The sequence below is a fragment of the Bombus pascuorum genome, chromosome 1, assembly GCF_905332965.1.
Source record: "Bombus pascuorum chromosome 1, iyBomPasc1.1, whole genome shotgun sequence".
Lineage (NCBI taxonomy): Eukaryota > Metazoa > Arthropoda > Insecta > Hymenoptera > Apidae > Bombus > Bombus pascuorum.
In genome coordinates, this window is record NC_083488.1 from 15,255,729 (window position 1) to 15,281,432 (window position 25,704).

At 35.6% G+C, this 25,704-nt stretch overlaps 1 protein-coding gene across 1 annotated transcript in view; it reads right to left on the minus strand.

The window, feature by feature from the left end:
- The window catches only part of LOC132906065 (fibrillin-1-like), a 78,850-nt gene extending 59,440 nt beyond the window's left edge, over positions 1-19,410 (minus strand). The window contains exons 1-12 of the mRNA XM_060957925.1: positions 19,085-19,410; positions 17,243-17,394; positions 16,206-16,337; positions 13,201-13,323; positions 10,690-10,947; positions 9,999-10,241; positions 5,157-9,887; positions 3,939-4,052; positions 3,754-3,867; positions 3,049-3,154; positions 2,537-2,726; positions 1,480-1,669 (exon numbers count right to left, since the gene is read on the minus strand). Coding sequence (XP_060813908.1) covers positions 1,480-1,669; positions 2,537-2,726; positions 3,049-3,154; positions 3,754-3,867; positions 3,939-4,052; positions 5,157-9,887; positions 9,999-10,241; positions 10,690-10,947; positions 13,201-13,323; positions 16,206-16,337; positions 17,243-17,394; positions 19,085-19,212 — 6,481 coding nt within the window. The 5' untranslated portion in view covers positions 19,213-19,410. The remainder of the gene's footprint in view (positions 1-1,479; positions 1,670-2,536; positions 2,727-3,048; positions 3,155-3,753; positions 3,868-3,938; positions 4,053-5,156; positions 9,888-9,998; positions 10,242-10,689; positions 10,948-13,200; positions 13,324-16,205; positions 16,338-17,242; positions 17,395-19,084) is intronic.
- Positions 19,411-25,704: the final 6,294 nt, after the last annotated feature.

Consider the following 25,704-nt stretch of genomic DNA (forward strand, 5'->3'; position numbering starts at 1 on the left):
GACAGAGCATTTTCTTAGATTTTTTGCAACATTTTTTTTTTCTTTTATATATCTCTCGATAGAGATAACTTTAAACAAATGTGGTAAACACACGTTATCGATCGAACGATTGAAATTACATATTAAATATTCCAAAGAATATACAGTGGCTACAGAAAATATTTGCAGAGTGTATTTGTTGCAATATTTACATAGTAATTAATTAGGTCCAGATATATTACACTTTTCTACTATTTAATAATACTTTCATATTATTATAAAAATTTGATAATATGAAAATTAAATGTGCAAACACTTTTTGTAGCCACCGTAAATATTCACAGTAAATAATATCAACACACCAACGTATAAGTATGGTTTCTGAAGCTTTCTTTAACAACAATTTTATCGTTCTATGTTTCTTCATCCGTAATGTCTACAAATAAAATCTTTCTAACATCAATCTACATTATTTCAAATTTAACATTTATGCTTCAACCTAAAACGTCCATCATTTTGATCTCAAATCACTAGATATCTCTAGTGCACAGTGTGTATTCTCCGTCATAATAAAAGTTTCAAATGCAACGCCAAATTTAACGTAACTTAATTTGACGTTCAAGAAGCACACTAAATTTTAAAGAACACCGACCAGATATCGTCTCATCGTCTGCTATGCTAATTTTCTTAATTGCATTTTCTTCGTTAATTTCACCGTTGAAAACAAATTAGGAAAGGGTACAAATCTTTTATTGAATCCGTTTATTATAGTTGACATTTTCGTTAAAATAATTTGGAAGATTGGCTTCGTGCAATTTTTGTTAATTGGTAACGGAATTTTTACACATAACTAACATTGTACGCAATTAAAATCGAAATATGTTTTACATAATTCGTACTGATTTTACAAAATTTACTACTCTTTTTATAAAGATTTTACAAAATAGTTTTTTGAAGTTTTTAAATAGTTTATTTTTAAAAAAATATGGTTTCACTGGGAATTAATGCTTTTTTGTGTAGCAGACAAATATTATTAAATCGAATCACTGCGGATTATTATTTTTTTACAAAGCGAATGTAATTTTTTTAGGAAAATAACATCGTTTCACTACCGTGGCCTACTCTGCACATTAGATTAAAACCCTATCAAACATGTGATGGTCCGATGGAAATATATCACGTAACGTAAAATGTTATTTAAAGATGTCTTGTTACGAATCTGGTCAGAAACAGATAACAATAACATCAACAAATTAATATAAAGGAAGAATGTGAAAAAGGATCGAAGAAATAACTCGAAATCGTGGGTGGATCAAACTTTCTTTTGAAAGCACGTAATTACAAGCAAATTACTTAACTTGACTCGAATAAACCTACCTTAGCCTAGTTTTAATCAAACATTAAAATATAAATAAGGAATATCTAAGGAAAAGCATCTAAATTTAAAGATTGACTTCGCAACGGATTACCATGGGCTGAAAGGTCAAAGAAAGAGCTCACCTGAATGATAACGGGAATCGGTCACGATCGATTCTTGAATACAAGTCGGCTCTTTCCCGTTCCATCGATCTCCGGCCATGCAGTACCTCGTGTGCGGTCCTTCTAGCCTGAAACCTCTTCCACATCGTATATGACATCTGGCTCCAACAGGATAATCCACTGCCCCGGAAGAATGACCTGGGCATCTGATCTAGAATAAGAGGGACGTCAAAAATACAATATGTCTGCAGGAGCAGAAATTTTAAGAATATTGTTCCGAGCCGGCTAGAGAATTCGTACACGTAAGAGGATTGGGTATTAAAGTGGCTGTGACATTGAAATGAGGGTATTGACGATCAGAGATTTGATTCTTTTTTTATTATGTTCAGGTTTCCTTTTACTGGTTAGTAGGATGACAGATATAGAGATTCGAAAGCGATAGGATATATTGACTTTAATGTGTTAGGTTGCGTAGTAAATTCGTTCACCTTGCAATGTCGCATTTGGAGAAATATTTACAATATCTTTTGGTTAGATAGTAAAATGGAGATAAAATTTATATATACGATGTACATATAATTTCCGTTTTAAATGTTTTAGAGGAAAATTAGTTGAAGCTAAAAATTGGACTAAATTTAGATAAATACTTTGACTAGAATTTGTTAGTAAATATTCTAATGTTTTAAATATGGGAACGTATTTTACCTAGGAGAAAAACACTCTTTCCGAAACAACAGAATGTTCCTTTATTTCAGTGACACTTCGCAATTTTTCCGGTGAATTTTTTGAAAAAAAAACCTTTAAAAGCGAAATAGCTCGGGTAACTTATTTCTTTTTTATTTTGTACCACTACCCGCATATCAATACTTTAAAAACCCCAGAAAAAACACGTATTAAAATTTTTTTAATGAAAAAAGTGCATCGTGTATAATCTTTACAAAATAATTCCATACTGCCTTTTTCTTTCTCGTGCAGGTTTCCGTACATAAAACTGACGAAAATGTATGCAGATGAAATTAACATATTTCAAATATATATAAGCAGTTACGTATATTTTATAGAACGAATTGTCACGCACTTCGGCGTGCAAAGGCGGTTCCATGGCATGACATCTCAATTCCGCTGAAACGCAAGTTCTCTCGTCGGAAGCCAACACCAGGTCGCCGCTGCACGTACAGTAGTAACTTCCGGCTGTGTTAATACATTCGCTGCTGCAGCCCCCGTTACGGTTCAAGCACTCGTTTATATCTTGGCACTGGCTTCTATTTCTGGAAACAAAAGCCAGAAATTCGTCTACGAAAATCTCGATGACACGAACTACGTCGAACGTTTCGATAAAGTGTCATTGAATTTATACACACGGGAGTCTAAATAATTTCTGTTTTATATAGAAACAATTTTCAGAAGAAAAATTAGGTAGAGAACTGAATTTCGTAAAATATATTTCGTTCGCGATGAAATTTAATGTTAGTGGTTAAAAACAAGAATAACTTCAATTATTTCTGACATCTTAATTATGCGTAACAATTGTTTGGAATATTTTTGTTTTATAGTCAGCTATAAGGGAATAAATTTAATTAGTTTTCTCACCTCTGACTGGATATATAGCCAGGACGACAAGCACATACATAGGAACCGACTGTATTAATGCAATCTTGTTCACATCTGCCGTTGTTCCACTCACATTCATTTATATCTAATTAGAAACAAGAAGGTGTTATAGTCAACATATGCATATCTCTGTTTTTTCATAATTTTCAAACGATCGTATTCATGTGTTAATTAACTTTGATTATAAAGTGTGAAGTGTGTGAATTGAAATATTTTCCTTTCAATAGTTCCGAATTTTTAAACAACAATTATGGAAGAGGCGTTTTTACGATTCAAATAATCATGCAAAGTAACCATTGACTTATAATTGTCTGGTCCTTTTCTCTGAATTTTCCTTTATGAAAAAAAGGGAGAAATATTTTAAATCAAGCTGCAATATTTCATTGAAAATTTGCTTAGTTTCCCAAACACACGAGCGTTCAATTATTCCGAAAATCGGCGCTGGTGTTACTCTTTGTCTTCCTAATCAAACTTCAGCATCATTCGAAATTCCTTCCGACATTCTCCGAATTTCTGGAGCGCAACAGCCTTTTAGAGAGCCAAAGTATTCCTGTTTGGCCGTTAACAAACGATTAATCGTCGCGACACCTTTCCATCTGACCAAAATTACATAGGTGAAGCATGCACCACGTCTGACGACGACAGTTTCACTTCCGAAACACCGTCGTAGTCGACCATACTTGCCTATGCAATCATCTACGCGTGGCCTAAATCCCTGCGAGCAACTGCATCGATATGAGCCAACCGTGTTGATGCAGTTCTCTTTGCAAGGCGCGTTCTCGACACACTCGTCGACATCTGCACAGTCCAATCTTGCGCTTAATAGAAATGTAGCGAATATTTCGATCAAGTAAATATTTTCCACGTACCTACACAATCGTCGCCGTCCAATCGATAGCCTGTCTCGCAGTTGCAACGATAGCTGCCATAAGTGTTGATACACTCCTTTCCTTTGCAGGGTATTGTTGTACATTCGTCGATGTCTGAAAATGATTAGTGTTAGAAAAAAATTATTATTACATTTCGGATATTCGTGCGCATTCAGATTTTTGCGAATATAATTTTAAAAAATGGAAGCTAGGTAGAAAATTGTTCTATCTGCTACACATTGTAAGTATTCCGCTTTGGATATTTTATTTACTTTTGTATCATATCTGTGTCATATTATGTATATTCTATGCATTTTTACATCTTCAAATTTCCTATAAATGCGTAAAAATCCATAGTCTAAATATTGTTGATTATTGTGACGTTTTAACAAATGATGGTCATGAGGTTTAACAACTGTGTAATATTTCTTTTCATTTATTGATTTATACGATTCTCGAGTTTGAATAATAAAAATGACGGTGTATTAGCCATTTAATTACTAGAAAGAAAACTAACCAACATAAATCGGAAAAATAATAACTACATTCGTGTTGTCTTTCACTTTTACGATTAATAATTACAATTGGATAAATAAAGTCTAATTAATTCTATTGACGAAGTATTTCTATTTACTTCAATTATGCACATAGTTTGCAAAATCATATTCAAACTTTTCATTTGTAAACATGAAATTTTAATTTTAATACTATGTAACGGTATTATTATTCTGTCCAATTTATTGTAATTATGAATAAATCTGCAAATTGAAACCACGAGGAACAAGAAACCAAACTTTCAAGGAAACTGTGGTAACGAATGAAACCGAATTCTAAGAAAAGTGAAATACCGAGGTAAAGTATTATGTTTCCGGTTTTTCAACAATAATGCTACCTGCGCAAAAAAAGCGACTGTAAATACATATTGTACGTGCTTAATTTTCCTTGACCTGAATTTTTAATTTTCTACCTCATGCAATGCTTGGTTATATTCGATCGAAGAAGAAAGGTCTGGTCTTAAGAAATACACAGAAAATAATGATACCATCATCAATTAAAAAATTTAAATCTCGAAGCTAAATAGTTCAACATATCTGTCCTAATCCTAAATATTGTGCATACATATTTCTATACTTAAAATGAACTAAGAAGCTAAATAATTAAATGGAACAGGGCTCGAGTTACCAAGCAAAACTAAAGAGATATGTTCATAATACTCACCAACACACGTAGAATTCTGCATCTTGAATCCATCCTTACATGTGCATTCGAACGATCCAATAGTATTCACGCACAACTGATCACACCCATGCCGACCAGCGCATTCATCGATATCTTTGCACCTCGAACGATCGGTCTCGTCATACTGGAAACCTTCCTTGCACGTGCATAAAACCGTGCCATTATTCGCGTTGCAAATCTGCTCGCAGCCACCATTGTTATTGCCACAAGGATCTATGTGGTGGCATGATTTATTCTTCAATTCGTGACCAATTGGACAATCGCATCGATAAGAACCAAGTTCGTTAATACATTCATGAGAGCAGCCACCATTATTATTTTCACACTCGTTTGTATCAGAACAAGATCTTGAATCATCTTTCAAAAAAAAGCCATTTGGACACTCGCAACGATAACTGCCTTCCACGTTTATACAATTATCAGAACATCCTCCATTTTCCATCTCACATTCGTTAATGTCCAAACAAGTCTTGGAATCCGTGTGCAGATGGAAACCACTCAAACATTGACAGGAAAAATTTCCTTCTAAATTGACACAGATGTCCGAGCAGCCACCATTTTCTGTCAAACACTCGTCCACATCGCTGCACGTCTTTCCAGTTTCGTCTAAACGCAACCCAATGGGACAACTACATTTAACACCTCCGATAATGTTATAACACGCGTGAGAACAACCTCCGTTGTTCAGCTTGCACTCGTCGATATCCACGCAGCTTCTGGAGTCATTTGCCAGAACGTGACCATCGGGACAAGCACATTTCCATGAACCTAACGTGTTAATGCATTCATGGAAACAATCAGCTATGTCAGTTTCACATTCGTCTACATCTACACAGGTCTTTTCATCTTGAGAAAGTTCGTAACCTGTTGGACAGGAACAAAAATGACCACCTATAGTGTTGGTACATTGGTGGGAGCAGCCGCCATTTTTTTCGAGACATTCATCGATGTCCAGGCAAGTGGATTTGTCAGAGTGCAGATAGTGTCCTTCGTAACAGGTGCACACGTAGCTTCCTAAAAGATTCAAACAGTCGTGGCTACAATTGTGCTGACTATTGAGGCATTCATTCACGTCGATACAATTTTTCTTGTCCTCTGGTAACAAAATATATCCTGAAGGACATTCACAGTAATAGCCTCCTTCGGTGTTCACGCAGATATGAGAGCAACCTAGTTCTACGTCATTCTCAAACTCTTCACATTCGTCGATATCTTCACAAGTTCTTTGATCTTGTTTCAATCTGAAACCCAGAGGACAGGAACAGTGAATCTTTTCGTTGCCTTCTTCGTGGTGACAATGATGGGAACAGTTTCCATTGTTCTGTTTGCAACCATCGATTAACCTACATGTTTTATTATCGTTCTCCAAGGTATATCCTGATGGACACGTGCAACGAAACGATCCTACCAAGTTTAGACAGGTATGAGAGCATCCTGCATTCGAGTCCTCGCATTCGTCCACGTCATCGCAAAAAGCGGGTTCGATAGGATTCACTTTGAATCCTCCGTTGCAGGAACATTCGAATCCCCCGTCCGTATTCAAGCACTTGTGCGTGCAGTTGTCGAATAATTCTAAACATTCATCGATATCGATGCAAGTGGCGTTATCTTCTTCCGATAGCTTGAATCCGGATGGACACTCGCAGCTGATAGATCCGTTGGAATAGGCGCAAATGTCGGAGCAACCGCCGTTGTTGACGAAACATTTATTCGTGTAAATGCAAAGAAGTTTATCGTCCGAAAGGATCATATCAACCGGACAGTGGCAAGACGTTTCTCCATCCTCGTAATGGCAATCGTGAGAGCAGCCACCGTTTTCCACCAAACATCTGTTTTGTTCCACGCAAATGGTTCCATTTTCTGACAAGGTCATCTCGAATGGACAGGAGCAGAATATCTGTCCATTCTCGTTGTTGCAAAAATGTGAACATCCACCATTATCTACGTAACACTTGTTCTCTTCCGTACAAGTGGCATTATCATCCTCCAGGAGCATTCCAGGCGGACAGAAACAGGACACAGTGCCATTTTCGTAATGGCACAAATGAGAGCAACCACCGTTATCGATCAAGCATTCGTCGATCTCGACGCATGTTTTCCCATCGTCTTCGAGCAACTTGTAATTATCAGGACAAGCACACTCGACGCCACCCTCGATGTTTGCACAGAGATGAGAGCAACCGCCGTTGTCCTCGATGCACTCGTTCACGTCCTCGCAGGTCCTTCGATCGACGGCCAGTCGATAGCCGTTCGGGCAGCCACACTCGAAGCTGCCGGCTGTGTTGACGCAGGAATGAGAGCAACCGTTGTTTACCTCGTTGTTCGCCTCCTCGCACTCGTTTTTGTCCAGGCAGGTCCTGTTGTCCTTGGACAAAATATAACCGGTCGGGCAGCGGCACTGAAAACCGTCCAGGCTGGTGACACACTCGTGGGAGCAGTCGTGTTGACCGGCGCAAAAATCAATTTCCTCGCACGTCCAACCGTCCGAGCTTAATTTCCAGCCGGTGGGACACTCGCATTTGTAACCACTGTGGACGTTCACGCATGTATGGCTGCAATTGTGTGCACGTTCGCACGGGCCCTCATTCGAGCAGGTCTTATTGTCCTGCCCGAGGAGCAAATCCTCTGGGCACAAGCAGACGTAGCCACCGTCCAAATTTTCGCATCGATGGGAACATTCATGGAGATCCTCCTTGCATTCGTCCACGTCCAAACAGATCTTGCGGTCATCCGTTAACTCGTACCCTTCCGGACATGTACAGTCGAAGCTGCCTTCGGTGTTTACGCAATCGTGAGAACATTCTCCGTTATTTTCAAGACATTCGTCGATGTCTTGGCAGGTTGTTCTATCTGCTTGTAATCGAAGACCAGCAGGGCACTCGCAGTAGTAAGATCCTTTGGTATTCACGCAACCGTGACTACAAGAGTGAAGTCCCTCGTCGCACTCGTCTACATCGCCGCAAGTACTCTCGTCTTCCTGCAACTCGAATCCTTCGGGACAACCGCAACGATTCTCTTCGCCGTCTTCCTCGTACGTGTGCGAGCAATTCCGATTGGTGTATGTTCGGCAGCTTCTTAGATCCTCATCGAGCTTCCATCCTGGTGGACAAGCGCAGTCGAATCCGCCGATGGTGTTTATGCATTCGTGGGAGCAGTTGTGTTGTAAAGTTAGACACTCATCGATGTCTTCACAAGTTATATTGTCTCTACTTATTCTATATCCAAAAAGACAATCGCATCTGTAGGACGAACCATCCGGTATGCAAAGATGAGAACAGGATAGGTGAGAACAAGGATCGCTGTAGACACACGTAATGCTGTCATTGGATAACATCAATTCTGGAGGACAGGAACAACGATAGGAGCCATGTTCGTTGATACAGATATGCGAACACTCGTGATTCTGTTCCAAACACTCGTCGATATCCTGACACTGTCCTTTCTCATTCTCACGCAATCCTCGGGGACAAGATGGATCCTCACATGTCAAACCGTCTTGTAGAAGCACCAGGCCTTCAGGGCAGACACATTTGTAACTTCCCACTGCATTTACGCAGTCGTGAGAACAATCGTGTTCATCTTCGAGACATTCGTCGATATCATTACACGTCTTCCCGTCATCTTGCATAATGAATCCCTCAGGGCAACTACACTTGAATGTATCTTGATGTTTTTCACAAATATGAGAACAATTAGCCAACCTACACACGTCAGTTGTAATACACAATCTTTTATCTTCTGCTACCATCATTCCAAGAGGACATCTACATTCGTATGATCCTTGTACATTGGTACACTCGTGGGAACATTGATGAGTGCCTTCTAAGCACTCGTTCACATCTTGGCAAGTTTTAGTATCGTTGCTCAATAAGAAACCGAAAGGACAACTGCATTTAAATCCTCCTTCTTCATTGACACACTCGTGGGAACATCCATGTTCCTCGTTAACACACTCGTTTATATCTTCACAATTGAAATTATCTTCAGAAAGTTTGTACCCCTTACGACACGAGCAACTGTAGCTGCCAAAGGAATTTACACAAACTTGGTCACACCTATGTTCATCGTTTAAACATTCATTCACATCTGAACAGGTCTTCTTATCGTCGTTCAATGTGAATCCAGGTCGACAGCTGCAAGTGTAACTGCCATGAATGTTTACACATTCATGTTCACAATTATGCATGCTTCTAGTGCACTCGTCTATGTCAGTGCAATTAAATTTATCGTGTTCCAGTGTTTCAAGGCCTTCCGGACAGATACACTCGAAATTACCCTCTAAATTCACACAGAAATGAGAACACAAGTCCAGAGTACACTCGTCGATGTCTGTGCAGCTCACTCCATCTTCATGAATCTGATATCCACCAGAACAGACGCAAATAGGTCCATCTTCTGATTCCTGGCACTCGTGAGAACAGGGTGTTGTGAGACTTTCACAAGTTTTTGCACGAACGCAGGTAAGGTTGTCTTCTTTCAGGATGAATCCTGTAGGACAGATGCATTCAAAGGAACCTATGGTATTGTTACAAGTATGGGAGCATGGAGTTGATGTTCCTTCGCACTCGTTGATGTCGATACAGGACACACCGTCTTCATGGAGCTCGAATCCTAAGTGGCAACTACAGTAGTAACCACCAGGCTCATTTATGCACTCCTCTTGGCAACCGTGAGGTTCGCCTCCGTCACCCTCCACGCACTCGTCAATGTCTGAAACAGTAATGATTTTAAAAAATCAATTTGGTAAATTCAATTTACCATATAAACATCATTGTCAAACATTACTAATTCGTGCTACATAAAAATAGAATATGTACGAACCAATGCATTCGCCGTTGTTATTCTTTCGAAAGCCATCCTCGCATTTTCCGAATTCTGGAATTTCCGTGATACTCTCTTCCTCGTCGTAATCATCGTCGTCGTCATCTTCCGTGTCGTAATCCTCATCCTGAAGAATCTTTGTCATCTTTTGCGGCTTGCTGACGCATTTAAACGAACCGATAGTATTCTCACAATCAGTATTATTCTCACAAACCTTGGATGCGTTTTCGCATTCATTCACATCTAGTAATAAGATAAATTGTATCATCTAATTATGATAGACAACGAAGATCAAACAAACTATATTTATGTTAAATTAATTTTTTTAAAGATTATGGTTACTCGTTTTCAACATATACTCTATATTAAATTATATATTGAAATAAAATTATCAGCTTTTCTATATATTTAAATGGTACACAATTTATTATAGTCGAATTCAACTAATTAGTATATCAATGCAATGATAAATGGTGCACAAATACTTTTTATATCTACTGTATATTACAAATCCAGCTGCCTCCAACATTACTTTAAGTATATAAATAAAATTCCATTGTGTGTGCGTGTGTATTCCAATAACACGCAATAACTTTTTTAATAATAATTTTTCAATAACGTAATAGCTTCTAACGGAATTTTCTATCGAACATTTCAGATATTCTTAAAATATAACGGAAAGATGGTTTACCTTGACAAGTCTTCCAGTCACTGGTCAGATAAAAGCCATCTGGACAGAGGCAAAAGGCGCTTCCGGGTGTATTCAAACAAACATGAGAACATCCACCGTTGTTCGTCGAACATTCGTCGATATCCTCACAGGTGTGATTATCCGGAGCCAATTTGTGACCAGGAATATCGGCGCAGCTACACTCGTAGCTCCCTTCGAGATTGATGCAAGTACCTTGGCATGGGCCATGCCCGTTATTCACCAGGCACTCGTTAACGTCTGAACGAGAACAACCAAGCAATCTTGTGAATTGCTTTCGAAATTTAACGAACAAAACTCGCGACTATCTACTTTCGTTGTTCATTTAGCTCCTCACACAGCATCGAGCAGCGATTCTCGCAAAGCATCGTAACTGACTTAATCCAAACCTAATTCAATTTGAAGTAATGATCATTCGTTTCACATTTTGAGAACGAAGAAAGTAAGAAGTTTTGGATCTGAAGTTTCGATAAACCGAGTACGATAGAGACATGGAAAGAGATATTGTTTGTTCAAACAATGGTTTAATGGAATGTGTTCCATTGATTTGATAAAAGTATTACTTTATGGCATATGTAGTATCATTACTTTAATGAAAGTTTCATTTAATTTATTTACTAATAAATTAAATTAATAGATAAAATTTAATTGAAAAATTTCATCAAAAGTTTAAGATTAGTTTAATAAAGGTAAGTTAATTTATTTGAAAAATTTGTGAAAGAGTCTGTGAATAATTTATAAAGCCGTAGCAGAAGGAAGAATTATTTTTTTCTGTTTCGCTTATAACAATTTATGGAGAGAATTCTTTTCAGTTGAATATTTATATGCTTGAACGAACAGCTAAAGAATTAACAGGAGAGTAATAAGAAAAGTGACGAAAGGGAAAGAATACAGAGAATTTAGAAACATCAAAAGCAGAAATGTAATTAATTTGAAATTATCTTCTGGTATAAACAAATTTCTGATAAAGAAGACGGAATCGTGTGATACAACAACTATGCGCAGCTATAATAGATTCTTGATTGTTTGAGCACCAGTTAATAGTGCTTTCAATTATCCAAGCATCGATTCCATTCAATTCCAATCGAACTATCTCGCAAAGTCAATAAACGCCCACCGGATTTTACAGGATATGCCACATTCCAATCATTCGATGCTTCGACAACGTAAACTTTTTAAAAAAACATCATATTTTTCGGTACCTTTCTATTAATACTACGAAGAAAATATCGAAAAGTATTTCACATCTAAGTTTCAAAGTAACTTTACGATAGAAAGCGTAATTTTGTAGTTAAAGACTGTTATAATTGCCCCAAAAATTCATCCAATTATGTTTATTATATTTACTTTAATTACTGCATGACTAAGAACACCATATATAATATATTTATTAAAGAACGGTTAAAGTTCTCCCAAATATTTAATTAATTTTGTTTATAACAATTACAAGATATCAATAGGAATAATATAAACAAAAGAATACTCTGTTCGAGTTTAATTTTTAATTACGCCATAAGAAATTTAAAGGACTATGATCAATGTACTGATGAACCATTAACACTCCTCCACAATGTAATCCAATTCAGTTGATGATAACTATAATTGTGCGAATTGTATTAAGAGAAATAAAAGAAATATTCCATTACGCCTAACTTCTAATTACTCGCCAACTAAGAACACGATAACCAGTTTAATCAAGAACCGTCAAAACTTCCCTAAAAATTCATCCAATTCCGTTGATTTAATCCACGTCGACAAAGTTGAACGCGAAATAGTATGCCCGTCTCGAAATTTCGTTTCAAAAGTGCTTTCGTTGAAATGGCTCGTATCAAATTTAAATTTCCTCCTGTACATTCAACTGCTCCACGTTTTTTTCCACTCGTTCTCGAGGGTTAATCAGTTTGAATTAGCGGGACAGACGGTAAAACTCGTCCAAATGTACGAACCGCAATACGTAATTCGATAAACGGAAGGGTTGTTTGTAATTCTTCGGTTTGCTGTTGAATCGCGGAAAGCCAAAGCTTCGCTTCCTTCACCTTAGCTAGTTACCCAGGAAAAGCTGAATTTACTGGGTATCTTGGGGGCGGGGTGAGGTTAAATTAATTCGTTATGTGAGTTGAACGTCCGCCATACAAATTCTTTGCACGAATCTCCGAGTTTTTGCCTCGTTAAACGACGCGTCGAGCTAATAAATGAATAAAATGCAGCGGATTTTTCATTTCATTTTATTTGTATTGTTTCCTCTTGTGCTCTTTTTTACCTTTTACCGGTATTTGAGGTTGGCGGGTCCATTGAAATTGTTGATACTGTTAATTCTAATTATTAGCGCGATTGTCTGTACAGATTCATATTTTTATTGACAAAGAAATTGAACTTCGATAATAATATGTTTTATCTTGTATACAATGCACAAAGATAATATAATTATAAGTTTCGCTGTATAAAAAAAAACGACTAGGGGGTGTAAAAGAGTAAATTGATCTTATAACTCACCCAGACATGATTTACCATCAATTCCCAGTTGGTAACCAGAACGGCACTCACAATGGAAGGAGCCAGGATTGTTGTGACAAATTTGCGCACAACCAGCTGTACCTTCGGCACATTCATCTATGTCTGTGAAGAGTCAACGAGAAAACTGCTATCAAAACAATTATTTACAATGTTAAATCGAATCGCAGCAGTATATTCGCGTCTTTGACTGAATTCATATTTCAATACTTTTGTACTTTTTATTCCAAAAATATACTATTTCAAAATGTTTTATCATTCCACTTTTTTATTCCTGTTATCGACCTTTCCAAATACATATCCAAAATTTGTATCGTTTTTCTAAGTTTATAAAAATCACATAAAACATTGGTTTACGTTAGATCGTAAAGAAGAATTACGAAAAGATTAATGAGATATTCTAGCTCTAACTAAAAAGATAAAAATTAAACGATATTGAAAATAGCTTATATTTACTTCATAATATTAAATTACCTAAATATTCTAATAAATGCCATTTTATCAAGGACCAGTTGCCAAAGAGCATTCATACATCGTTCGTCAATTTTTCGACGACACGATATCGCGCGTGACCACGCGAATGTGAATTTATAGACAGGAGATTATCGTGACGACACGAATTCCGGCACGTAGAGACTGGAGGCGAGCGCGGTTGCACTTGAAACACGATTCGATTCGAGCTTGTGTTCGCGAGCTCGTTTTCACGGAGATACCGACGTCGATTAGCATACAATGGGATTATATAGGCACCTCCGCCGTGTTCAAGCCACGCGTCGTCTGCGAATCGCACACAGTCGCCTGTTAAGTTGACTAATCGACGCGAAAGTGCTCGGTGATTTATTCACCGGCTTCTGGCCAAACGGAACGAAACGATTGATGGATGCCGGATTGTTCTCTAATGATGATTGGGATGATTGGTTGTAGCTGCGGTCTGTTTGGAATTTCAGATATTTGCCTAAAATTTTGTGTTCTCGAGATAGGTATCGGTTTCAGAATCTTTGCTTCTTGGTTTCTTTTTTATCTCAAATTACTCAGAATCTGAGGAATTATTAAAAAATATCTAAAATTCAGCAGGGAATTATTTGTGTCAAAAAGTACCCTTCATTTTATATCTCTTTAAAGACATTAAAAATTGCAGACGCATCCGTGTTTCTAACAGCAACCCTTCTTTCCACCATATACGTTCTAAGGAATTTATCGGAATTTAGTAGAATTTATTTAAGGAAAGCGAGATCTCACGATTTACGAGTTTCTCATTCAATATCGTATCTGCTTTTTTCACGCCTTGAACTACGCGATCCTCCAACCTCAGATTCTACTCCCTTTCGTATTTCCAGCAAGTTGCACGAAAGAAACATGGGGGATGGTCGCGCCGAGCGTAGGTTTTAGGGATAGAAAATTGTAAGTCACGGTTTCTACCTTTTGCGCCCGCGTGACAACTGTGCTATATCTCAATCTCAGATCCTACCGGCTTTACAAATCCAAGGATTTGCCGGTACGAGATATTAGATACTATGAATAATTGAAAGAAAGAATTTCTTCCGATGTTACCAATACTGCTTAAAATATCCATATTTCACAAGTTAAATAACAATTTCTGGCACTTAGTTGAATTAATTTTTGAACCAAGTTGATAGCAAAGTCTCATAGTAAATGGTAATTCGTTTGAATTTGAAATAATATAATTGTAACAATAACAATTCGTGAAAAATTATTTGCAATTAATCAAATTAATTTCTGAAATGAATTAATCTATTCATCATATATATATAACGGCATATGAGTCAATGAAAGATTCCAATCGAGAGAGACTCATATTGTTGTGCCAACGTTGTTTTGGTTTGCTAGGTTCAAAGGTAAACGAATTCCGGACAAAACATTATCGCCGTTATTTGTAATGGTCAACCGGAGTTATGTCTGAACTTTTTGCAATACCACCGGTCGATACAAATAGACGACCGTGCTCTCTAAGACGATCATTATAGCGAGTCATACAGTCGAATAGCGAGCGTAGAATTGAACAATAGCATTCACCGAGCGACAATTACGTCCGGTATACACTATCTCTGTACTTGTACTTAAAGTGATTTTAATTTACACTGACTATTACAATTTTATCATTGGTCTCTTTAGTAAACCAACACGTATAATAAACCACCTCATATATATATGTCGGAGATGAAAGGACACCGGAGCCTTTCTCTCGGTATGTTTGGGAAAGTCCCCAATACTTTAGTCCAGACTTTTTATTATAGCAGTACTTAAACAATAAAACTAAAAAATAGCTGTTTATGAGTCAAGTCAATTATGATTATCCGAGATTTATGACAGTGGGCTTGAGCTCGAAGTGACATAATGTGTAACTGAACGTAGCCATGGTCGCGGGAGGGACGTGTACTTAACAGAGGTATAAAGTAATTAAATAACTCTCCTTAAAAACAGAGATTGACCTGAGGAATACGGAGAGGAGTATATAAGGGCAGTTTCACTTGGACTGAGATTCTATTCGATAAGTTCGACTAATACAGAGAACGCTTGTCATCCTGTTGACCGTGTATTCGTTATCGAACCTAAATTCATCGTCATAGTTATCACGATTACTCAATCATCGACATCATTTGTTAGCGTTTGTAATACATTCCCATAAATAAAACAACTATGGATAACTCGCAGCAAGACTCATTACACACCCCGTTTTCTAAGGACATCACGACATATATATGTATATATATACTTTTATATATATTATATAAATATATATATTTGCTTATTTATTTTTACCGATTAAGGTAAAACTATTTCGTTAATTCTAAAACAAATTGTCTAACTCACGAATGCACCTTATGGTAGCATTTGTTGTCAAGAATGAATACATCAAACTGTGTAACACTATAAACAATATCTTTCGTCCAACTTTTTCCATCCGCACGTATATCATCGTGAAACAATAGTTGCAATTATAACGTTTAAAATGAAACATAAATCACCTATGCAGGAAGATCCTTTGACACGAAATCCGTCGAAACACGAGCATTTCACGCCCGTTTGAGTGTCTTCGCACACATGCTCGCACCCACCACGATCCTGATTGCAACGTTTCACGTTATTCAGTGTCGCTTCTGAAACAAAAGCCAATGAATTTTTCCCTACGTGGACTCTTATCCGACCGACTTTCCCCCGTCGAGAAGCGACTTTAAATTGATCGAGCGCGATATTTTTATGGATTCTTTGTGTCTGGTATATGGTGTTATCTACGGTGACGAAGTTTGAAATTTATAAAACCTGTAGTGTAGGAAAATATCACACCCCACTCCGGTTATGTTCGCGTTAATTCTGTAAAAATTCTTTTTCCACAAGCAATAGAATTTCTTTGGAAATTCTGGAAAATGAGAATCAACCAGTGATGAACTTTTGTAATATGGACAATTCCTTTGTATTGATTTTATATAAAACGTATAAGAAAATTTTTCCTCTTTTTCCCAGTGTAATAGAATTTCTTTGAAAATTCTGCAAAAAGAAATTGAACTAGTGATGAACTTTTAAAATTAAAATTCTGTTGAGTCTTTTCGGTGTAGATATGAGATATGAGATGAGATAGTTATTTTAATCAATGTCCTCTAATTTAGTTAATTTTAATTATTTCTGTATAAAAAAATGACGAGTATTGTCGAAGCATAACAAAAATAGATAAGAAAACGCTGATACAAAAATGCCTCACGATTTTTTTTTTTTTTTTTTTGAAAACACCAACGCGATGCATTAAACTAAAATACTCTTTTAACGTATAAAATTACGTGAAGCTTTCATTGAAAGTTATTTCATTTTCGTTTTAATTCCCACCAAAATCAAAGGAAAGAAAAGAAGGTTCCATCGTGAGTCAAGTTGAAGCTTGGACATAGAAGTTACTTTAAAACTTCAATTTTCTATATTTTTCTGCCCGAAAACGTTTTAAAAGGTAGTATTATCTTGAATGTCTCGGACAAATATTTTTCCGTGTATCGATTTTGTTTTCACGGCATCTTACCTTCCTCTTTTACGCAACGTGGAAGTACGCCTAACCAAGTGCTATCGCTGCAGAAAAGTCGATCAGCCGTGGAGTCCTCGAAAACGTATCCCTTGGTGCACTCGTAAACTGCTACGAGGTATCGATTGTACGGTGGCAGTATATTCTTCCTCCTGAAAAAAAGTACCCAGAGAAACATGTTTGGTGGTCGTATCCCGCACTCGAAATTGCGATAAATCCTTATCGAACGAGACGCTACGTTAATAAGATATCAGTTAATCTTCATAAGTCAATATAATGTTCGTTACTTCACACAGCATGTTCAAAACTACTTTATCTTTTGCACGATGAAAATAGAAAAAATTCTGATATTATGTTCAAATTCATGTCGTGCCTAAAGTTAAGTCTCATATCTATATTAACGAAATAAAAGTGGATATATAGCGAAAAAATTGAAATTTGGTGGACCGAGAAATTGAAAGTTCAATAAACTAAGAACTGGATTTTATCATATTTACATTTCTGAATTATATTATTGAGAAAATTGAAATACAATTGGTTGAATTAATCGAAAAGTTCTGTACAGAATATTACGAGAGAAGAATCTTTTGCAATAAAAAGATTTACCGTATACATTTAATCAAATTACCAAGATTTGCTCTTATATCTACGAGACAAAATTCTGTAGGACTGGAGAGTTACATTAGAACTCTCTGTATGCCACTTAATCAGGTACGGAAGCTCTCTATCGGGAAAATTCGAAACGCAGGATGTATAGAAATCCTCAATAGACTATTTCAACTCATGGGAATATGATGTTGATAAGCGAGATCTGTTTAGAGGAATCTATCGATCGTGAGAGCTTAAATGATTAGAATCTGCACACAGTATTATATCTATTACCTGAATGGCTGAATCGATATAATGACCAATATTTTTGTTTGATTGATGAAAATTGAAAAGTATTACTTCTCAGAAATATCATAAACTACCGGCGACCTGCGTAGCAAGGGACGCGTTAACAAATGTATCGCTTTTCTCTAATTTCTCATCCGACCTAGTTTCTGACGTTACAGCAAGTTACGAAGTTAATTCTCCAATTTCAATTCGAATTTAGGTAACAGCCTCTATTTCGATCCTTCAAACTTGTAATTATCGATACATCATTGTCAAATTGAAGAAATATTTATATGGAATTTTTTGCTTACTCTCTATTAAAAATTCATCCAGTATTAACCTTCTTAAACCCTGATATTATCTTTTCTTCGATTCCCGATCCCTCTAATATACAAGAAATATACAATAAATAATAAAGAATCTTCAAACATTGATCCTTTGGGAAGAACCTGGCAGCGCTCAGGCAAACCGCTAAATACATCTAATGCTATTTTCGCATGTTAAACGTCATTATGCATAATATAATTACTACTATCATTTTTTGCATCTGATATCAGAAACGTAAGACGTCTTGAAAATAAGGAGATAATTATCTTTTAAGTGTTCATTCTGAATTCCTCGTCACTTTATCGCATTAATAAACAGTTGTCGAAATCCTATTCAATCTCCATATTTTTTACAATGCAATATCGCAAATAGCAATTATATGAAACACAGCCGTACTAAATAAATCAAAACAATAAAAAGAATTCCTTCAATTACCTCAAAAATCAACTCTATGATCATGTTCAAACAATCAAGAAAAACATACAAAAGAGTAATGTGTAACTTGCGAGGTATACCACGAAACATCAAACCGCAAATCAAGTTAGAAAATAGTTGAGAAACAGGTACAAACGTAATAAACATTCGCTTCCTTTATCCCTCTGTTTCCCGATAGAGATAGAAAGAAAATGAGATACAAACCTGGCGTACTTGGCAGGATTCGCGTTTTCAAGCAGAGGAGCTTTAGCAAATCCTTTTCTGCGAGCTTTCATGAAGCAGCTGAGATCCAACCTCGACATTATTGTTTCATTGAGCGCGGCGCGCGCCATAGCTGGCGGCGATTCGAGCGCCGACTTCTCGCCAGTTTGCTTCAACCTCTGTTTCCTCTCTTTGGCCTTCCTCCGCTTCTTCAGCTCACCGATCCTTTTGCGCGCCCTCAGCCTCTCCCTCGCCGCCCTTTCCTCCGACGGTGTCGTTGAAATTGGATCGTCACCGAGATACAGATCGTTACGAAAGTGTCGGAATCTGTTGTCTAAACGGAGATCAAAATTGCGATAGAGACCGAGGTAATGAAGGCGGTAATTCTTTGAATAATCCGCGGAAATTTAAATAATGATACGTGTTGAAGGGAATAGCTGTCATTTTTGTGGAGAATATAATAGAAAATGAAAAGACTGAAGGAACGAGGATGATGAATACATTGCGGACGGAATTGTGTATTTTAATGTAGAAACTAATTTAGTACACATTCTGTGTGACGTAAATTTTATGTGATTTATTATCCAGGATGTGTATGTCACTAATGAGCCATCCAACATGTAAACTGAAACTTGAGAAATATAATGCTCTTGTCAGCAAACAATAAACAGAGAAAGTCTACTGACTGAAAATCATTGAAACATTATGTCTGACCATCACCCTACTTATTCTACTGTGTCAACTAGTTATATTTCCATTCCTTATTGAAACAAGATTTATAAACTATAACTTTTTCACGCACGAGATAGACCGAGCAATGAAGAAACATTGAATCTTAACGTCTGACCATTTCTCTACTTATTCTACTGTATCAAATGTTTTTAAATTTATTTCATCCCCTGTTTAACCAAAATTTTGAAAACATAATCCTTTTTCGGCAAAAGATAAACAGAGAAGGTGTACTTCATTGAAAAAGCATTGAAACCTAATGTCTGACCATTACCCTGGCTATTCTACTGTTACGCGGTCATCGCAGAACCAATTATCTCCACACAGAGAATCATCTACATAATAAACTTTTACCACTTAACAGACTGTGTGTAGGAAACGAGAATTACCTGTTGATATAATGCTTAAAATTAGTTTTTTCAGAAACCTTGAAAATATTAGTAAAGGAATGGGTTTTTAGTTAATGGCAACACATAGTTGCACTTCACCTTTAGCATACAGGCATATTCACTTCTGTTCCTCCTCTATTTTTCTTTTTTTTTTTTTGCATGTTTCCTTTCTTTTTTAACTCCTCTCTCCTTATTTTATCTATACTTTAATTATACATATTACTTTAATAAGCAATTATTGCATGACAGTGAAGATACTGTAGAATATTCAATATTTCAATGAATAGAAAGATATGATCGATTGGATAAGAAAGCTTTTACATAATGAAAAACATAGTTTCTACATATTAAAGTATATTATAATATTGTAACGCATTTTACTATAATCGAAATATGAAATAATATCTGTCATAATACTAATGAAAAAGATACAATGTAAATATAATATTTTATAAATTATTCGTGAATGTTCTATTCATATTCTTGTACTAAATTTAAATTGCAGAGATTTTTTTATATGTTAAGTTGCGTTGAATTACATTTCGCTAAAGAGCCATCTCTCAAACCATGTGAATGTCCTTCCATCTGATATTAGTATAAATGTTTCAGAGTGAGAATGGTTTCAACGATGTACATTTTTGCGACTTTTACGCTACTTTTACCGCATTTTACCCTATAAAATAGCTTCTCTTCATTTCAATAGTTAGCGTCATACTTTCTTTTTTAAACTCGTAACATAAAACGATACAAATTCCATTTTAATATACCGTTCGAGCGATATAATGTTTAGATAACAGAATATTTGAATAGCGGAACATCTGAATAATAGGTGCTAGGTAATGAATGTTCCATTGTAATCTATTGTTATTAATATTATTATAGTGATATTATTTACCTGTGTCTACGTTTCATGTCAAAAAAATTAATTTTGTGGATATATTATACGTGTGTTTGCTGTTGTAGAGGCATCATAGTAAGATCGAACAACCTTAGAGTTCCAAAGAAAGGCATGTTCTCCCTAAATTCATAGAAATAAATCTCTCTTGATAGAAGAATGATAGAAGAAATCAAACATCACTCGCAAATATATACTGCAGTCTTGTCAGGTCAGTTTTAACAGTTTATTTATTTCTCATTAAACAAACTCTGATTCAAACCGTGGTCATCCATAAATCTGCTACCATTAAGTTGAAAATGGATAACACAGTTTAGTAATTGACACAGTCGCGTAAGAGAGTTCCCCAAATTTCCATAAATTCAAATTTGAGTTATAACGAACAGACTGTGTAACACGCAGCTAACCATGCATCAAAATCACATCTCCACCGCCAAAATGATCTAAATACACGGCGGAACATCTATCAACTAAAGGTCTCAGTGAAAACGTAGTATAACTGTACATATTCTACAGGAAAAATTGTACGAATGTTCTCCATATTTAGTCGCACCATTTGATATCTTAATATATGGAGCATTATACAGATTTTTTATCGGTATTTTGTCAAATATATTTTTATATAAAAATATCCAAAACATCCTTAAAAAAATGTTTCATAGTAGAATACTCCTTTAAAAAAGAACCTTTAACTTTACAGTTCTTTTAAATTAAAGACCTTGGCACTTGAATCAATTTTCTTCTTTCATTAGATATGTAACGAAAAGTGGTTGAAAAATGCGAGTGAGCGCGTGCTCTATAATACCGCCAAAATTCCAAGAATTGATTTAATCACTCTTAAGTTAACGGGGAATTACTGGAATATATCTAGTAATAATTTTATATGGTTTATCCACAGTCGAGTTATTTTGAAGCGGCAGAATCAAGTTACTTTCCATCAGAACCTTCTGTTTATTTGGATGGTCCAGGCTTAATCTAAGACGAACGAAACATTCCTATAGTCTATCACACTCTTCGACAAGTTTATGATAAAAAATTGACGTGCGGTTTCAAACCTATGCGTGATAGTAATTATTGCAAATTTATAATTCCTAAATCGGCTGGATAGGACTGATATTCCTCAACAGGACACTGACAGATATTGGCGGATTGAGAGTGTCAGCTGATCTTAGTGGAACTAATGCCATATCCTAGTTGCGTCCACTAAAATTCTGCAATCATGATGATTTACTAAAGAAGTGTATTTTCTTTATATTTATGGATTAGTTTAGGTTAATAAGGTTTTATATAAATATTTCTATCTATTTTTCCGGTTTTAATTTATTTACTCTTTTTCCTTTGTTATTTAGTTTTTATCCCAACAAACAGTCTTAACACGAGGTGCAGAATAATATTCAAAAATCTTTTCTAGTTAGTAATGATATCTTGAAAAAATTGAAAGTAATTTATTTGATGAAGCTCGTTTATCGAGCTGCTACAAACTATGCATGTATTGTCGCTTTAGTTGAGCATTTACAACACGATCTTGCGACGACTTATGTAATCAACTTTCTCTGGAAAAACAAAATAAAAAAAAGATTGACTAAAAGTAGCATCGTATCCTACCTTTCATCTTTCAGCAGCCAAAGAAGAAGGACACAGTGGAGAAATACGTACAACATGAAACGCGTGCAAATTGAATTCAGATTGAACGCTAATTAAATCGTGGCATGGCGATACCGTGTACCGTTTGTCATGTATGGTATTACGATCGTTAATGTGATAACGAACGTCATTGCTTAAATTCAACAACACAACGGATGCGTGTGTGCACGCATTACCGCGTTAATATTGTTTATCGCGGCGTAGAGACAAGCAGTAAATACCGACAATGCGTCAATGAACGATGATCGCGTGCCGTTGCACGCGTGATTCCTACCCGAAACTTTAGGAGAACTACAACTTCGACAGCCGGAACATCCGGTCGTCACCAGAACTTTCTTCGTAAGTGGCGTGTTTGCTCGTGCGTTTACTGAAATCCGTTCCGATACGACTACTGAGTCCGATACGTTTCATCTTCTTGCTAGATGGCTATATGCGATACATGTTGAGGATCTTACGACTTGAAAAATTTCGAAAAGTTGATTTTTAAAAGACGATCGTAGATTAAGACATACTTCCGGTTTGGAGAGAATACTTCATTTAATACGGAACATAACGAAGTATAGGAATTTTACTATCATGGAACTTTTACGCGTTTGCTGATATAGCTGAATTATTTTAGTTATGAAATTAAAAGGAAACAAAAGTAATTAATTACGATGTATATGAATGATTACAAAGTAAATAAAATTTAATGAAACGAAAATATCATCGAAAGATGATAATTGGAAAAACTAGGAAAATCATTTTTATTCAAAAGAAGCTTGCTTTGTTCTCTTTTAATTGAAATGTCTTATCTGGCATTTTACGGTTTTCAGAATACGATAAAATATTTGAAGTTCCCAGCGTTTCGTTTCTTTTAAGCAAAGTTATATCATACAGACTATTGCGATATTCTAACTGAATATTGTAAATTGAATGAAGAAAAGCGGAAACAGTATTGAATTAATAAACATATTAGGTAATAACGACTTAGAAAATTATCACAATAGAACTTACTTTATCCGAACCGGTCAAGAGACAAAATATTTCGGGTATTCGAATAAAAACTCGCTTGCTACTTCCATCAGCTGCTGCTATGAATTTCGATAACAGAAGTTGACATTCGAATAACTGAAGTTGAAACACAATTTCGAAACAAATTGTATTAAATAAACGCGTTCGTATAAATGAAAGTACGCTGGAGTATAGTTCGAATAATAGGTGCTTAGTTACGAGTGCTTGTATAACTAACGATAAACAAAAACAGATTCCTATAAACGGAGTTCGGATAAACGAAATTCTACCGTATATGAAATAAAAATGGAATTCGGAAAGAAAATTAATATCAATAGGTAACTTTGAAGTAGCTTAGTAAATATTAAAATCAGATAAGTGGACATTAGTTAAAGTTATGTAGGATAAGAGATAATTGATTCGAAGAAATTTCGGTCGGTTGATCCTTTTCCAGCTTGCATTATCCTCTTAAAAGTTTTACAACTTTTGCCCATATTTCCAAAGTCAACTCTGGATGAGGTTTCGTTTCATCATAATGAATTATATAGCTCATTCTATCTCAGGAACAAAGACAAAGGCAGGACAATGACTTCGTGTTTCAACGTTAACTCATTTGAAATGGACGATATTGTTCTGTTAATAACGTGAATATAATGTTAATACATAAATAAATAAATATATAAAATATTAGTAACTTTATTACACCGAAAGCTACGTGGTTTGCTCTCTTTTTATTTTTTAAATTTAATTTCTGGTAATTCAGGTAAAAATTATTACAACTGAGATGAGATACAATTGTGTAAAAAGAGAAATACAGTTATTAGATGAAAGAGGAAGAGAAGAGAAGCTTTTAAGATGTTCACGATAAACATGTAGAATTACTTAGAAGTTCTAATAATATGAAAGAAGGAACAATAAGAAATAATTCTACAAATTAAAATGATGAAATAAATCGTTTTTAATATTCTAACTAAATATATTATACAAATTGTAAGTTGTTTAAAATATGAAATATATTTAAATCTCAATCTCAATGAATATTAAGATGAATCAATCATGTTTAAAAATAAATTTATTATCATAATACATAGTTTTCGCTCGATTTTAAACTGGACTGTAAGACAACAATATCACATTGAATAAACGATTCCATATTCAAACATAGAGATACAGCTTAATTAGCGAATAAGCAACAGTTCTATTCTCGGAGCGATTTAACGGTCTAATAAACGAATCAACTGCTTCGCCTCGCACTTCTCTAAAATAGGAAAGATCGAGTTCAATCGCTTTCTTTGGAACATCCATTAATAACATCAACGAAAAAATTATTTCTGATGATTCTCAAGAAAATGATTCGATAGAATTCGATAGAATAAGGAAACAAGTAATAAATACTTTATAATTAGCTACTAAAGATCGAACTCTTCATAAGACTGTCAAAGTCTATAACTTCCTGAAAATAATAATACAACCAATAAAAATAAATGAATCGAGTACGAAGAATACTATGCTTCGTTTTTTATCACGTTAAAATATTAAAGTATATAAAAAAATTGAAATTCTTTATTGTTACGAGGTTTTATGGTGCAGTGGTTTTATAGTTGCATTTGTAGTTGAGGTGTAGTATGTGATTTTTTCCCAATTAAACAGCTAAAATGTATTTATTAATAGTTTCTGTATTTCCAAGTTTATCCCATCCTTAAATCCTGTTCATCAAATCTCTCGATCATTATCAATAATTCAATGTCATACTATGTCAACTTAGTTCAGTCGCGGTAATCGATAGCATTCTTATGCGATGAAAATCGTTGATCGGTTCTTAACCGCATGATTTCGAAAGTTCGTGGCAACCGTAACTTCCTTGTTACCCTAGTTCGGGTTCTGGAAAGCCTTTGTCGTTATCGATTAATGAAAACGTAGCATCTCGCAGCGAAGCATCGAAAATTGGCGTTGACTTTTCTGATCGGAATTAT